Below are 14,794 nucleotides of genomic sequence, written 5' to 3' on the forward strand. Positions count from 1 at the left end.
AGGTATTTTTATTTTATTTTTTGGACCAATTGCCTATGTCTCTCGGAACTGAAGAAATGTTTATTACTGTACAACTGGCTTTTAGCCTACATCGTCATGCATACTTACATCATAAAAAGAGATGTATTGTTATGTTGAGCTTGTCAGTTGCTTGTACTTATTCTGGGTGTGATAATAATAATAATAATAATAATAATAATGTTTTGTTAGTGGGTGTAATTGAGCTTGTTTAGTAATTAAAGCTAATGTTAATGGGAATCCCTGATCCCCTGAAGTATCACATATATTTAAACTTGTTAATTGTATGAGATCCAGATTGTATATTTTTAATGCAAAAAAAATGTTGTTTTTGAAAGTCTTTGGTCTTATAAATATTAGTGTAAAATTGTTAAAATATTTATATTATTCTATATTTATATGATGTATGTTACACACACAGATATCTATCTATCTATCTATCTATCTATCTATCTATCTATCTATCTATCTACAGATATATAATATAAAAATATATAATATATACAAATATTCAACCACATTATGATAGTATAGGTAATTTCATAGCCGCCCGCACAGCCATGAAAAATCAAAAAATTGTAGTTATGTCATTACCCCCCAACATCCAGTGCTGAATGGCCCGTGCCGATGACATCACCACAGGGCGGGGTTGCGCCATGTTGAATGTTGAGAGAACAGAGAAGTGTAGGAGGATGGAGCTGTGAGCAGTGTGGGCTGCAGGAAGAAAGCTGTAGGATCTGAAGATTTAGGCGTAAACGAAAGGACTACAGAACAGAGCGTCTTTCTGAGGTCCGTCTTCCTCCATTCCCAGACGAGCTGCTTGCAATAAAATAAACCCGGCAAAGTTATCTGGACAGTTCTGTTACCAAAAATTAGCAGCAGCAAGCGAAGGTAAGAGCCGGAAGTGACGTAATAGCGGGCCCGAAAGCGGAATTTTCCTTCAAAATACAGCTAGATTAAGCTAAGCTTTTAAAAAAGTGTAATATACACATTGTTATCAGTTTTAATATGCCTACATTTTAAGTATAAATACTATAGAGAATTATCTCAGTCTACTTTATTGAAAATGTGACAAAATAATGTAAAATAAAGACAAATAACAAAACAATGTAATTTTTTTATGTAATGGAACATAAATATTTTATTTCAAAATGGCGTAGCCCCGTTTTATATGGTACATGAGCTATTTATTAATAATCTAAATAAACTGCACTAACTTTAGGTTTCAAAATCATAATATCATTTATTAATAATTTATAGATTTAAGGAAGATTGATTTATGTAGAAATGTAATGTTTTCAAAATGTATGATGACCATATATATATGTATATGTATGTAGAATTAAGTGGAACATCTAATGTTGGCACATCATGCATCTTTATGCATCAAACATCATTAGATATAATAAAATGGGCAATCAAAACTAAACTCTAGAGATGCCTGTCATATGAAGCTCTTTGTCATCTTTTACCTTCACCAGTATCAATATTTCAGTAGTGTTTACCACTAATAATTTTATAAGATAAATAATGTATTAGCCCCACTGGCTGCAAAAACATCAGCAATATTAAATGAAGTGGAAGAATACACCAGTACAGTAGACAGTACAGATTTCCAGAAACATTGCATTGTGAAGATATACCCTGCGTCCCAATCTATTCACCCTATCTAAGGTAAATAGTATTGAAAATTACTAATATCACATAGAATTTAGGATGGATAATATGCACTTTGATGAATGGTCACTTTGGTGCTCCAAAGATTTGCAGAATAATTAATGGAATCACTTTCTTGCAGGAGAAACACAGAAGGACTTTTGTCAGTTTGTTTTTTCTGTGTTAACTTGCTTCACTAATTCTTGGAATTCGGGATTACCTAGCTGTTAATTTGATAAGCACTCACTTTTAATAATAAATCTAGTTTTATGTTATTAATTGCATTTCTGTTTCATTTTTTTCAGACTATCACGTTCAAGCGCTTTTATTTTGAAAAACTGCATTTCCGGTGACTCTCTTGGAACTCTTGCTCTGGTCGCTGCCTTCACACTGCTGATCAAGACTAGGGTCCGACATCGCCACTCTCGCCATGGCAGGTAACTTGGCAAATTTATGAGCTTCTCAATCAAAGATTGTATGAATTATATTCTATTATAGCAATAGCTATTTGTTAAATTGAGCGCAGCGGTTCAACTGAAGCCATCATCAGCATTACTGAGCCACTGACAGTAGCCTAGCAACTTAGCTGCCTCGTTTCCCTCCAGTTAGCCAGCAAAATCGGCTAAACTCATTTGGGTCGGGCTTTATTCACAATGTGACTATCATTTGAGTAAATGGGCTTCTCTGTGGTCACGAGTGACCCCGAGCGCAGGGTGTTTTAGTGATGAGCTAAACCTAAACCCACTCATCGTTTCTTAGCGGGATGCGCGGTTGGGCTAAGTGACGTGATGTCGGTTGTAAAAATGAATGGACACTGGGTAACGTGTACCGCTTCTCTTTTTCTGGGTATGTGCATCACCTGGCCTGATGTATAAATGTGCTTATCTCGGCCTCTTTAAACTGTCTCTATTGAAGTAGCGAACTTTAACCGGCATCTGCAGAGTCATGTGAAGTCAAACCGCTGCGCCCTTCCCTCCGGGACTTAAGACCGCTAAAACCACCACCATCCTGCGATGAACATCCTCAATATGATGCTGGTTATGAGATTTTAGTACATCGGACTTCTTTCAAGAACAGAATCGGACAGATCAGTCGTTTATCTACGGGGTGGGAGGATTCACTTGGCACTGATTGGGAAAAATAGAAAATAAATCAACCCTCCACAGACACAATTATTGTCGATTATAGGGTTAATGACTTGTTTTACACACACACACACACACACACACACACACACACATATATATATATATATATATATATATATATATATATATATATATATATATAGTGTAATGTGTTTTTGAGTGTGTGTATGCATCATATATCTATGCATTCAAACGATTAATCGCGATTAATCTAATTCAAAATAAGTTTTTGGTTGCATAATGTGTGTTCTGTGTATATTTATGTATATATTAACAAATGCATATACAGTATATATTTTGAAAATATTTAAATGTTTACATGTCCATATTTATATTCATATAATTTATATTAGAAATGAGTATATAAACATAACATATATTTCTGAAAAATACACATGTGTGTGTATTTATATATACATAATAAGTAAACAAACATATTACGAAACGAAACCTTTCATTTTGGATGCAGTTAATTGTAATTAATCATTTGACAGCACTATATATATATGTTTATTTCTGACTACTAAACGTATGTAGATAAAAAATAGAAGATACTTTCAGAAATGGACTCAAACGTCTCTCTCTCTATGTAGCCAAGTGAATAATTAGTAAGTTTGAATAATTTCAAAAAATGCTGCCTTTATTGTATTTACTATAAAATAATGATTGCCTGGATTGTTAGTTAATATTGGCATAAAGAAAAGTACCGTTTTATTTTTAAATCTTTGGAAACGTCCTGATGACCTATGACATGACTTTTTAAATTTAAATGAAATTTGGATTACTATGGATCTACCAAAATGAAACACTGGGCCAAACACAGAACATGGTTTTAAGTAAATTGTGCGCTCAATATAATAATTTGTTCCCTCGCATTGGTTTTAAAAGAACTCTAGTAAAGTAAAAACTTTTCAGAAATGATACTCAAGTATAGTATTGAAGTACTGTTACTCAAATACTTTTCACCTCTGCTAGCTTTTTAACTCATACTAGGGCGGTTGTTCTTCCTCTTATTGGGTCTCCTGTAGTCACTTGTCTCGTGAACAAACCCAACCAGTTTGGCGTTGCCTTAAACGGCCACTCGGGAGTTGCCTCGGCCTGTTTCTCCTCACTCATTAAAAACTGATGCAAGAGCTGTCATTTAAATATGATATGGATTATTGCGATTGTAGACAGTGTTTTCATTGTTTTCTTATTTGTGTGATGAAAGGGCAAATTGTAGTCAAATTAGAATGTGCTGCCTTATTTCCTACTGTGAATTCCTGCTGTGCATCTTTCTTGTAGTGCTACTCTTGTATTTTTTGTTTTGTTTGTTGTCATACGGAATGATGATTTTTAAATCAAATCCAATACAACAGAATGTCAGCAAATTTGACATTCACAAAGAGCTTGATTGACAGACAATCTGACCAATCAGAACACAGATGTGTTCCACGGTTTAAATAAATTATTTTCTGATGTTTATCCGTGCTCATTTCATGCTTTAATCAAATATGACAGTCAATTAAATTTTCCTAATGACCATAATTCCACAAAACCAGCATATTAACCCATACAATGTTTTTTTTTTTTTTTTTTTTTTTTTTTTGCGCCAATTGCTAAAAATATACCCAGTGACGTAAGACTGGTTTTGTGCTCCAGTGTCACATATGTGGCCTGTAACAAAGTGTAACTGGTGTTTTGTGGTTTCAGGAGCCGGAGGCGGGGGAAACGATGTGCAGTGGTGCTTTTCACAAGTGAAAGGTGCAATCGATGATGACGTAGCTGAAGGTGAGTTCCTGTCAGAATATAATCTATGGACCAGACTTTATGTGGAGAGTCAAAAGTGTGCAAAAGACATTAGTGTGTCCCCAGTGAAAATATAGACACTATAGAGTGCAACTGATTCAGAAGTAAAAACCATCCTCTTTTCTCCACTGGCAAATAGATTTTTATGATAGCTTATATACATCTAAAGGCAGACCTGCCTATATTAGCCTCACTGTGAAATATTCTAATGGCTCCGTTTCATAAGTCTGGATCTTGATCTCTGAGTTTGATTGTGATTCTCGCATTGTTATTGGTTAGGCCTATACAGAAATTTTAGTAATTAATTTTGTCTAGCATAACTTTTATTCAACATAGAGGGCTAGGTGGCATAGCTTAAATCAGTCTTTATGATTTATGTGTTGTGTAGATTTAAAAGGAGGTGAAAGGGTGTTTACCACTCAGTGATCCACGATTTTGTACAACAAGGGATGATCATTTTGGTTATTTTTCTTATACGACAAAGACGCTCGTTAACCGATTATTAACCCTTAACCGACAAGATTATTTTAAATTAGAATTTAATTACATTAGAAAGGATCAGTGTTTGTGACCCATTTAAAAATACTAACTTTTGTTTGATATAGGGGTGTAAGAAAATATCGATACACGTGAGTATTGCGATATTTTGTTTGGCGATACTGTATCGATTCTCAACAGAATATCGATGTAAAAAAAAAACATACAAGATTAATCGCAGTTTTGTTTATTTCCCGACCGCTAGATGGCAGTCTTCATCTCTGTACAAATCTTGAGTGACAGGAAATAGCATTAGAGCACGCCACTAATGATTGCGTTAATGTAGTTCGCTGCTACTAATGGAGGTGAAAGAATTGTCCCAGTTCATGTTTCAGTGTACAAAGATGAAGTGTGTCGTCATTTGGGCTTTTGTGGTAACGTCTACTGCAGGACTATGGCACTCGCTCTGCCTCGTGTTCCACTGCTTGCCTTTCAAAGAGGCTCGCGTGGGGCGCAACAGGCGGGAGGGTCATCCGCGACTGCAGCTTTCTTTCATTTTGGGGGTGTTTTGTGCAGTTTGTGCGGGGCTCGCGTCGCGGTTTCGGCGATTCCATGTGGAAAATAAATAAAAACGGAAATACTTAATACTTATGCGCCCTCTAGAAGCTTGCGTTCTTCAAGTGAACATCGCTTGATTGTGCCATCCCAAAGAAGTCACTTTTACGGACTTTTAAATTAAATGTTCCCTACTGGTGGAATGACCTGTTTAACTCAATCCAAGCAGCTGATTCCTTAGCTTCAAGAATCGGCTTAAAACCAATCTCATCCATCTTTATTTGACCCCCTTTAGCACTCTTAGCACTCACTATTCCAATTATATTCTTAAAAAAAAATAAAAAATAACACTAGCTTGCTCTATTCTTTTTCTATTCTATCTGTTTTCTTTTTCTTTATTATATTATTTAAAAGCCCTTGCTGCATGTTCTGCATTTAAGCTAACTGAGACTTGTTATAGCACTTATATATCATTGCTCTTTTGTTGATTTTGATTGCTTCCATTGTCCTCATTTGTAAGTCGCTTTGTATAAAAGCATCTGCTAAATGACTAAATGTAAACATAAAACCTGTAAATCCAAGTGGAAAGGTTCAATATCTGTATTAATTTTGAGACACAATTGTACACTGAAACTGTAAACCTTTAAAGCAGGGTGGTCTTTTTATAAAAATAAATTTAACTAAAGAATCCTGCAAGAACTTGAATTTATCCCCCATTACTCATACTATACAAAAAGTGTTTCAATAATGTTGAATGTTACAAGGACTATTTATTGCAAATGCAGATCTCACGGTGTTCTGGTTAAACAATTTTTATGTATTTATTGCAGGTTTGCATATGGTGGTGTGTTTTTAATGACAGCTTTCATTACAAAATATTCTATTCCTAAAATAAGAAATATCCTAATATATCGCCTTGCTTACAATATCGTAGTGTATCGCAATATACCGTATGTTTTAACCATGCAGCAAACCTTTTTTAAATATTTTGATAAATTACTGAAAATAAATAACTTTTTAAAACCGTTTAAGTGATTGTATTAATCGGTCAAAATTATTAATGGTCGTTTAACGGTTAACTGGTTAAAATGAACATCCCTAGGTACGACATTGGTTAAAGGCCAGTATTATAGTGTTTATTTTTTCCTGTGTCAGCTGATATTGCAAATAGGGATGGGTATCGTTAAGGTTTTACGGTATTACTACTCTTACCGATACTTCTTAACGGTCCGGTACTTTAACAGTATTCTTCTCGGTACTTTGTGTTGTGTTACTTTGTGTTGTGTTAGGCAGTCGAAAATTTTGCATTTCTCTGTCTGCACATAATGCACTTTTGAAAGATGCTTTGACAGATTGCTTGTGTTTTCACCCTTACATGTAAATATTTTGTTGCACTTATGACAACCACCGTTGTCTGCATCAACTCTAGTGAAGTATAACCACACTTAAGAACGCTGTCTCTACCATCGTCACTCTTTGTATTAAGCAGGAGTTTCATACTGTAAGGGGCCATTCACCTATTGCATCTAAAAACGCGTGGAAAACGCTAGGTACGCTGCTTTCTGATTTTTTCCCCCCAAAGCCTTCGTGAACAACCCCTTATGTGTGTGTGTGCGCCACGCTCGTTCTTGTTGTGGTGTGTGTTTGTGACTGATAAACAGCCTCCGCAGCGCATGAGAGATCTCGCAGATCTCACAGACAAACTTCTTAATATGATCGCACATTAGAAATGTTTGGTGAGATAAAATAACGATAACATTGTTTAGCAAAAATACATAGTACATACATTTTTTCCCCCTCCAGTACCGAAAGCAGAACCGATACCGTCAGATCTTACTGATACTATGGTCTTTCATAATTTAGCTCTGGGGCCATTTTAATACCGGGTTTCGGTACCCATCCCTAATTGCAAATGCATGATATTCGCCTCAATCAAGTCTGATTGGCAGAAAATTCACCTGACATGTTCTTGCGCAAGCCAATCAGTGAAGAGCTTCTTGACACGTCCATTTAATCAGACAATAGAAGAGAGCATTGATTTAGCTGTTTGTTATAAGCCTGGAGCATAGAGAACAATTCAAATCAGTTGTAGTGGTAGTTGTATTTTATTAGCATGGCTACAGAGATGCTGCTATCAACAATCAAAATAATAGTAATATCAGTGTGTGTGTGTGTGTGTGTGTGTGTAATATATATATATATATATGTATGTATGTATGTATGTATGTCCATTTTTATATATATATATATATATGTCTGGTGTGAACATACAATAAACAGTTAACAAAAAGTAGCATTCATTAACCAGAATAAAAATATTTATGGTTCTTTTTGACCAAAAATACAGAAATATGTTAGACACAAATGCTCGCAGTCCCTCTTCCAGACAACATACATTTAAAACGTTCATTATTTAGTTTATTCGTGTTTTTGTTTAAATAAAATCCTAAATGAAATGTCTAGACTTTCATTTTCGGTGAACTTTACACAATACATTTTGTCGTTTTCTTGCGTTTTTGTATTGCGACACGATATATTTTTACACCCAGTCATATTTCACAGTAAATATCTTAAATATTTAAAATATGTCCCAGCCCTACTGCCTGTCATTTTTAGCTGTAAAAGATCTTCACCTCAAGTCTCCTCTTTGTATTTTACATGCCTCTTATCAAAGTCTCCTGGCCTGATACAGTGACCTTCGTTTCAGTTTTGTACCCCAGGGAGGTCAGACTTAAACAAAGGGCCATTGCATTCTTCTTTTCTCCTGCTTTCTTCTGCTCTACTGGTTTATAAAGGGTTAAACTGCTCTGAGTCAGTCTACAGCCCGTCGTCTCAGAAGCATATCTTTTGTCAGGAATCTGGGTTACAGATCTGCATGCCACGGTGCCTTCTTATTTAAAGATTCATCTTGTTGACTCAGTCAAGTGACTTTTGAGGCTAAACATGGTTGAAGGAATCGCACATTAAATTATGACAGCGGAGGGTGTTTTTGGCAAGATCCCAGTGGCTGTTGAGATGGATTAATTCTATGTATCTTTTGGGGGGACGAGGGTGGAGGAAATCTGACGGATGTTTCTGTTTCTGCCCATCCTACAGCCGACATCATCTCTACTGTGGAGTTCAACCACTCAGGGGAGCTGCTAGCCACAGGGGATAAAGGCGGCCGAGTTGTCATCTTCCAGCAAGAGACTGAGGTGAAGGATCCAGCCGTTTCATAGTAACATTATATCCGCTTTCATTCCCACTTATGTCTTTCTCACAAATATGTGCTTTTCTTTTTGCAGAACAAGAGTCAGTCACAGTTCCGTAGTGAATACAATGTTTACAGCACATTTCAGAGCCACGAGCCTGAGTTTGACTACCTGAAGAGCTTGGAAATCGAGGAAAAGATTAACAAGATCCGCTGGCTACCACAAAAGAACGCTGCACAATTTTTGTTGTCCACAAATGGTTAGTAGAGCAGTGGGGCTCTGTGGAGTCTCTTTATTTTACTGAAGGATGGAGATGAGTATGTGATGTGAACCTTGAACTCTAGGAGTTCATAATAGAAATGCTGGGGGTTCTATTATGGTTTATTAGATCGAAAATGCCAGATTGTGTCATTTATAGTTAAAAGGAAAACAAAATAAAATCTTATCATTTTAAAACTCTCCCCAAAAAATGCTATTTATAATCAAACTGAAAATAAAACGGATTCTAAAAATTCTAAAAAGTTATTTGTAATTTGAAAAAAGCCAGATGAAGAAATCTCATTCTTAAATCCTTCAAATATAGATGTATCCAATTAATAATAAAAAAAAGCTCAAACCTGTTTCTAAAATTCTCTCTAAAAATCTAATATGTAACTTAAAAATAAATATGTGTTTGTGTATATATATATATATATATATATATATATATATATATATATATATATATATATTATTTTATTTTATTTTTATTTTTTTTAAAGTGCATGTTAAATTATTTACAAATTTATTGTCTATGAGTATTTGCTGAGAATAGCTACCAGATGCAGATAATTCCAAGGTTTTACATTTCTATGGTTCACAAAAACATATTTAAAAAAAATACTCAATTAGCAAAACAAATCTTGTATTTATTATTTTATATTAAGCCTTAATTCTTTAATTCTAATTCTTTTCATTCTCTGTAAACTGTAAAATTGCTGTCATGTATCACAAAATAATGTATCATTTATTGTAATTTTATTCTTATCATTTGTTTAATCACTTTGGAATTGAAATGTTAAACGATTACTTAATCTTTGAGGTTAATTCTTTAGGTTCTATGGCTTTAAAAGTGCAGCACTGTACAGACTGATTCATACTTACTATACAGTAAATGCCAAATCGCTGTTTTCAACTGGAAATGCATTTAATAACTTCCATGAGTTGATGTGAGCTCTGCAAATTCTCCAAATTTTTCCTGACTCACTGATGTGTCTCCATGCTGTCTAAAAATATGAACTCTCCGACGTGTTATGCAACCGGTGTGTATTTAAGACTTGAATAGAATGAGTGCACACTGGAGGACGAATTTTGTGGGATAGAGTTCAGATTAGATGTGGGAAAAATTTCCAGATGTTTTCAAAATTTGGTGAACTGTCAACTTGATTTGTTACACCAGTCGAACTGCCTCTTGTTGCTAATGGAAATAGGCTTGGTTTATTTTTTTGTGGCTCTCACGATTATTTTTAGCATGAGTCAGAGGGCAGATCCCACATTAGAAGGTGACATTATGCTGTACTTTTGATTGCAGATAAAACTATAAAGTTGTGGAAGATCAGTGAACGTGACAAGAGACCAGAGGGATACAATCTTAAAGAGGAGGATGGGCGCTACAGAGATGCTGCTACCATCACAACTCTACGGGTGAGTCACGCACGCATTTAAGAACACAAAACCAAACATAACTATAGAGTGTATAGCAAATTAGATACAAATCTGGTATAATTCCATAGAAGAAAAATTATTTGCTTAAAAACAGCCACAGAAACTGGCTTGGTGTTAAAAAAACAAACACTCAAGAACAGGGCTGGGAGAATAAATTGATGCATCGTAAATGGAGAAATGATTCAGCAATGATTCAGAGATCAGAGTCAATCGCGATTCTTTCTTGAGTCGATTCTGAGCTTAGTTTTGAACAGCAAATGGGCCTGCATTCTTTAGAAACAGCCGTACTCTGTGTGTTTCCAAATCCTTACACACACCTGTACCTAAAATAATCATTCATAAAATTCGAAACGGTTTAATCGAATTACAAGGGTGTTCACAGTGGGCTGTTTACATAAATCGTTCGTTACAAAAGCGTTCTGAGCTGACGTGAAATTACACAACTCAACCGAATGCACAAGTGCTCTTCAGTACTCTTCTTTTTGAGCATTTGAATGAGTGGATAAAAGCTAGATTAGAGCGCCAACTGCTGTTCTAAATCCAAGCTCGAATCGATTCCAGAGAGAATCGCGATGCATTCGGATGATCTCGGAATAAACCCACTAATCAATTTATGGTCACAGCCTTACTCAAGAACATTAGTATTGAATATTAGAACCGGTTTTATGCATTTACGCTACCATTCAAACATTTGGGTTTAGTAATTGTTATTATTTTTTTTTTATATAAAACACAGTAAAAGCAATCGTTATTACAATTTGAGAGCTGTATCAGCAACCATTACTCCAGTTTTCAGTGTCACGTGATCCTTCAGAAATCATTCTAATATGCTGATTTGCTGCTTAACAAATTTGATCAGTGTAGAAAAGTCGTGCTGCTATACATTTTTTGGAAACTGATGATATTAAGTTAAATAGAAGATTCAAAAGAGAAGCATTTAAAAAAAAAAAAAATTACTAACCCCAAATTGTGAAAGGTAATATGTATTTGCTCTCAATTTGTGTTTTTGTTCTGTTATATAATATATAATGTTTAATGACTGTTATATATTCATAAAAGCGATTGTTTTTGGCCTCTTTGTGCAGGTGCCAGTATTCAGGCCTATGGATCTCATGGTGGAGGCCAGTCCACGGCGGGTCTTTGCCAACGCCCACACCTACCACATCAACTCCATCTCGGTCAACAGCGACAACGAGACCTATCTGTCTGCAGACGACTTGCGCATCAACCTGTGGCACTTAGAGATCACTGACCGCAGCTTCAGTATCCTATAAAGGGAAACATGCATTATTTTGGAGGATATAAAGGAGCATTGTTGTTGATTTGGGTCGTGAATGTCATGTTGAAATGTCTCCTGTCACCTCTTAGTGTGTTATGTGGCTTTAACTCTGCATCAGACATTGTGGACATTAAACCAGCCAACATGGAGGAGCTGACGGAGGTGATCACAGCTGCAGAGTTCCACCCTCACCAATGTAACACGTTTGTCTACAGCAGCAGCAAAGGCACCATCCGCCTGTGTGACATGCGTGCATCAGCACTTTGTGACAAGCACTCTAAATGTGAGTTATATGTGCTGGCTGCGTCATATATGCCACTTATTCCAATAGTGTATACTGTGATGTCATGTTCGTCATATAAAGGTGTTTGTTCCTGCTCTGCTTTGTCTAGTGTTTGAAGAACCTGAGGACCCCAGCAACCGCTCTTTCTTTTCTGAAATCATCTCCTCCATCTCAGACGTGAAGTTCAGTCACAACGGCCGCTACATGATGACCCGAGACTACCTGTCTGTCAAAATCTGGGATCTCAACATGGAGAATCGACCCGTTGAGACCTACCAGGTGAGTTAATAAATGGACAGAGCAGCTAGCAATCTTAATTTCATTAGTTTTTTGCTCAGTTTTTCCAATTGAAATATTACCTATAAAGCCACAGCAGAGCTGTAGTGCTTTTTTCCAAGCAATGCACAATTTTTGAATGAATGGGTGACCCAATGATTTAATAGCCCATTCATAAACATTTACTTAATTCCTGAATGAATCGCCTGTTTAAACCAGGCAAATGAATAAATGACTGAATCATGAATCATGAAATTAATGATTTAAGACATTTATCACCATCCTCTAGCAGTTTTTTTATATATCATTTAATAATAAAAACAATTATAATAATTTCATATTTCCATAATAATAAAAAAGCATTAAAGTGAAAAGTCACCTGAAAATGTAAATAATTTAAATTTAGGGATTTTGCAATTGTGTACTATGCCTTGTCCAAAGAGGCGGACTTTGTTTGTAGCAAAAGATGATTCTATTTGTTAAAGGGCTAGTTCAACCAAAATTTTTAATTGTCATTAATTACTCCCCCTCATGTCATTTCCATACATCCCCTAGAATTAAACATTTGAGTTTAATCGTTTTCGAATCCTTTCAGCCAATCTCTGGGACTGGTAGCACTTTAGCTGTAGCTTAGCATAGATCATTGAATTTGATTAGACCGTTAGCATCTCTGTCAAAAATGACCAAAGAGTTTCAATATTTTTCCTATTTAAAACTTGACTCTTCTGTAGTTATGTTGTGTACTAAGACCACTTTAAATTAAAAGTTGTTAAAAGTTCAGTTAAAATTCTTACTTTTGGTAAACAGTTAAACGGTATATGAACATCCCTAAATCTGAGAGCTCTCCGACCTTCCATAGACAACAAGGATATTACCATGATCAACACGCATAGACGTAGCAAGGACATCTGTAAAATAGGTTCAACTGTAAATTTATGAAGCTATGAGAATACTTTTTTGTTTGCAAAGAAAACAATAATAGCAATTTATTCAAAAGTTCTTCTCCCCAAGGTAACTGTCTTCTGCCATTTTGGAGAATACCACAGAATGTAATCAAAGTAAAGAACATAGTTTACGTTCAGCATGTGCGCGCTGTCTACTGAACTTAAACGGCAATGATTACGTTCAGCAACATTTTTTATTGTTTTCTTTGCGCACAAAATGTATTCTTGTAACTTTGTGAAATTTTGGTAGAACTCCTGATATCTTATGGACTATTTTACTGATGTTCTTAATACATTTTTGTCTGTTGATCGTGGTAATATCCTCTCTGTCTATGGGAGGGTCAGAGACCTCTGAGATTCCATCAAAATCAACTTAATTTGTGATCTCACGGGCTTGGAATGACATGAGGGTGGGTAATTGTAGACAGAACGTATTTATTTTTTGTTTGCTTTTGGGGTGAACTATCCATTTAAATACCAATGAATTAACTGACGTGACATTTTTGAAAGTAAGGTATTTCAGTAACTGACCTATAACATTATCATTGCCATTAAATTAAAATTACTGAACCTCAACAGGAGTCTGATTTAAAAAAATATATAAAATGTAAAATGGGTGTCATTCAAATATCTATGTATGTATGGATGGACACACACACACACGCAGAGACAGACAGTCTCTCTTATGCACACACACAAACGTCATTAAAGAAATCTGGAAAAAAATTGTATTGGTTAAAAAAAAAAAGAAGAAACTATCACTGTTTCAACAAAAATAATAAGCAGCCAACTGTTTCCCCATCAAAATTTATAAGAAATTGTTATATGTAATATAATGTAATGTGGTAAATATAAATTGACAATACATTGGTATTTTGCTCTACAACACATGCCCATACCGAAATTGTGAATTTTGAAAGTTTAAGTTTTTTTTTTCAATTATGTTTGTAATAAGCATATGTGTTTATTTTGTTTTACAACATCATCAGGTTACGTTTCCCACAACTCTTAGGCTACGTTCACACTGCATGGCTTAATGCTCAATTCCGATTTTTTTGAAGAAATTTGATTTTTTGCAAGGCCGTTCACATTTCCAATTAAATGTGACCTTTTGTGATCTCCTGTGTGAACGTGAAATTACCCAGAAGTGACCCGCATGCGCAGAAGAGTACTCAACGGTGAACGACGTTGTTTGAGGAAGTAGCTAACATCAAACATGGATGTCAACAACAGTGTAGTCAACAGCAGAGCTCTTTTTGTAATATTAAAGTTATTTTCCCAACAAAGCCAGCACAATTACAATATTCTCGTTTTAAGAAGAAAATTAAAAAGGAGGAGAGCAAGGTTTTTGGCCATGGCGTTTTGTGGAGCAGAGCGTTAGCAACGTCCGTACAGAGAAACGTGTGGGTGCGGAGTCGCAGCCAGGATTGGTGGGATACTGATGTGAGTGGCTCTTCTCGTTCCCGCCTACTTCA

General features: G+C 35.5%; 1 protein-coding gene across 2 annotated transcripts in view; it reads left to right on the forward strand.

The window, feature by feature from the left end:
• The first annotated feature begins 655 nt into the window (after positions 1-655).
• LOC127966343 (serine/threonine-protein phosphatase 2A 55 kDa regulatory subunit B alpha isoform) overlaps positions 656-14,794 on the forward strand; it is a 19,703-nt gene continuing 5,564 nt past the window's right edge. Inside the window, exons 1-9 of one of the 2 annotated variants that reach the window (XM_052567256.1) lie at positions 656-807; positions 1,980-2,111; positions 4,515-4,592; positions 8,739-8,836; positions 8,927-9,092; positions 10,404-10,516; positions 11,623-11,800; positions 11,935-12,099; positions 12,209-12,378. In XM_052567256.1, coding sequence (XP_052423216.1) covers positions 2,105-2,111; positions 4,515-4,592; positions 8,739-8,836; positions 8,927-9,092; positions 10,404-10,516; positions 11,623-11,800; positions 11,935-12,099; positions 12,209-12,378 — 975 coding nt within the window. In that variant the 5' untranslated portion in view covers positions 656-807; positions 1,980-2,104. Of the gene's footprint in view, positions 910-1,979; positions 2,112-4,514; positions 4,593-8,738; positions 8,837-8,926; positions 9,093-10,403; positions 10,517-11,622; positions 11,801-11,934; positions 12,100-12,208; positions 12,379-14,794 lie in introns of both variants that reach the window. The other variant, XM_052567255.1, reaches the window with a different exon arrangement.

The sequence above is a fragment of the Carassius gibelio genome, chromosome B10 (genome assembly GCF_023724105.1).
Source record: "Carassius gibelio isolate Cgi1373 ecotype wild population from Czech Republic chromosome B10, carGib1.2-hapl.c, whole genome shotgun sequence".
Classification (NCBI taxonomy): domain Eukaryota; kingdom Metazoa; phylum Chordata; class Actinopteri; order Cypriniformes; family Cyprinidae; genus Carassius; species Carassius gibelio.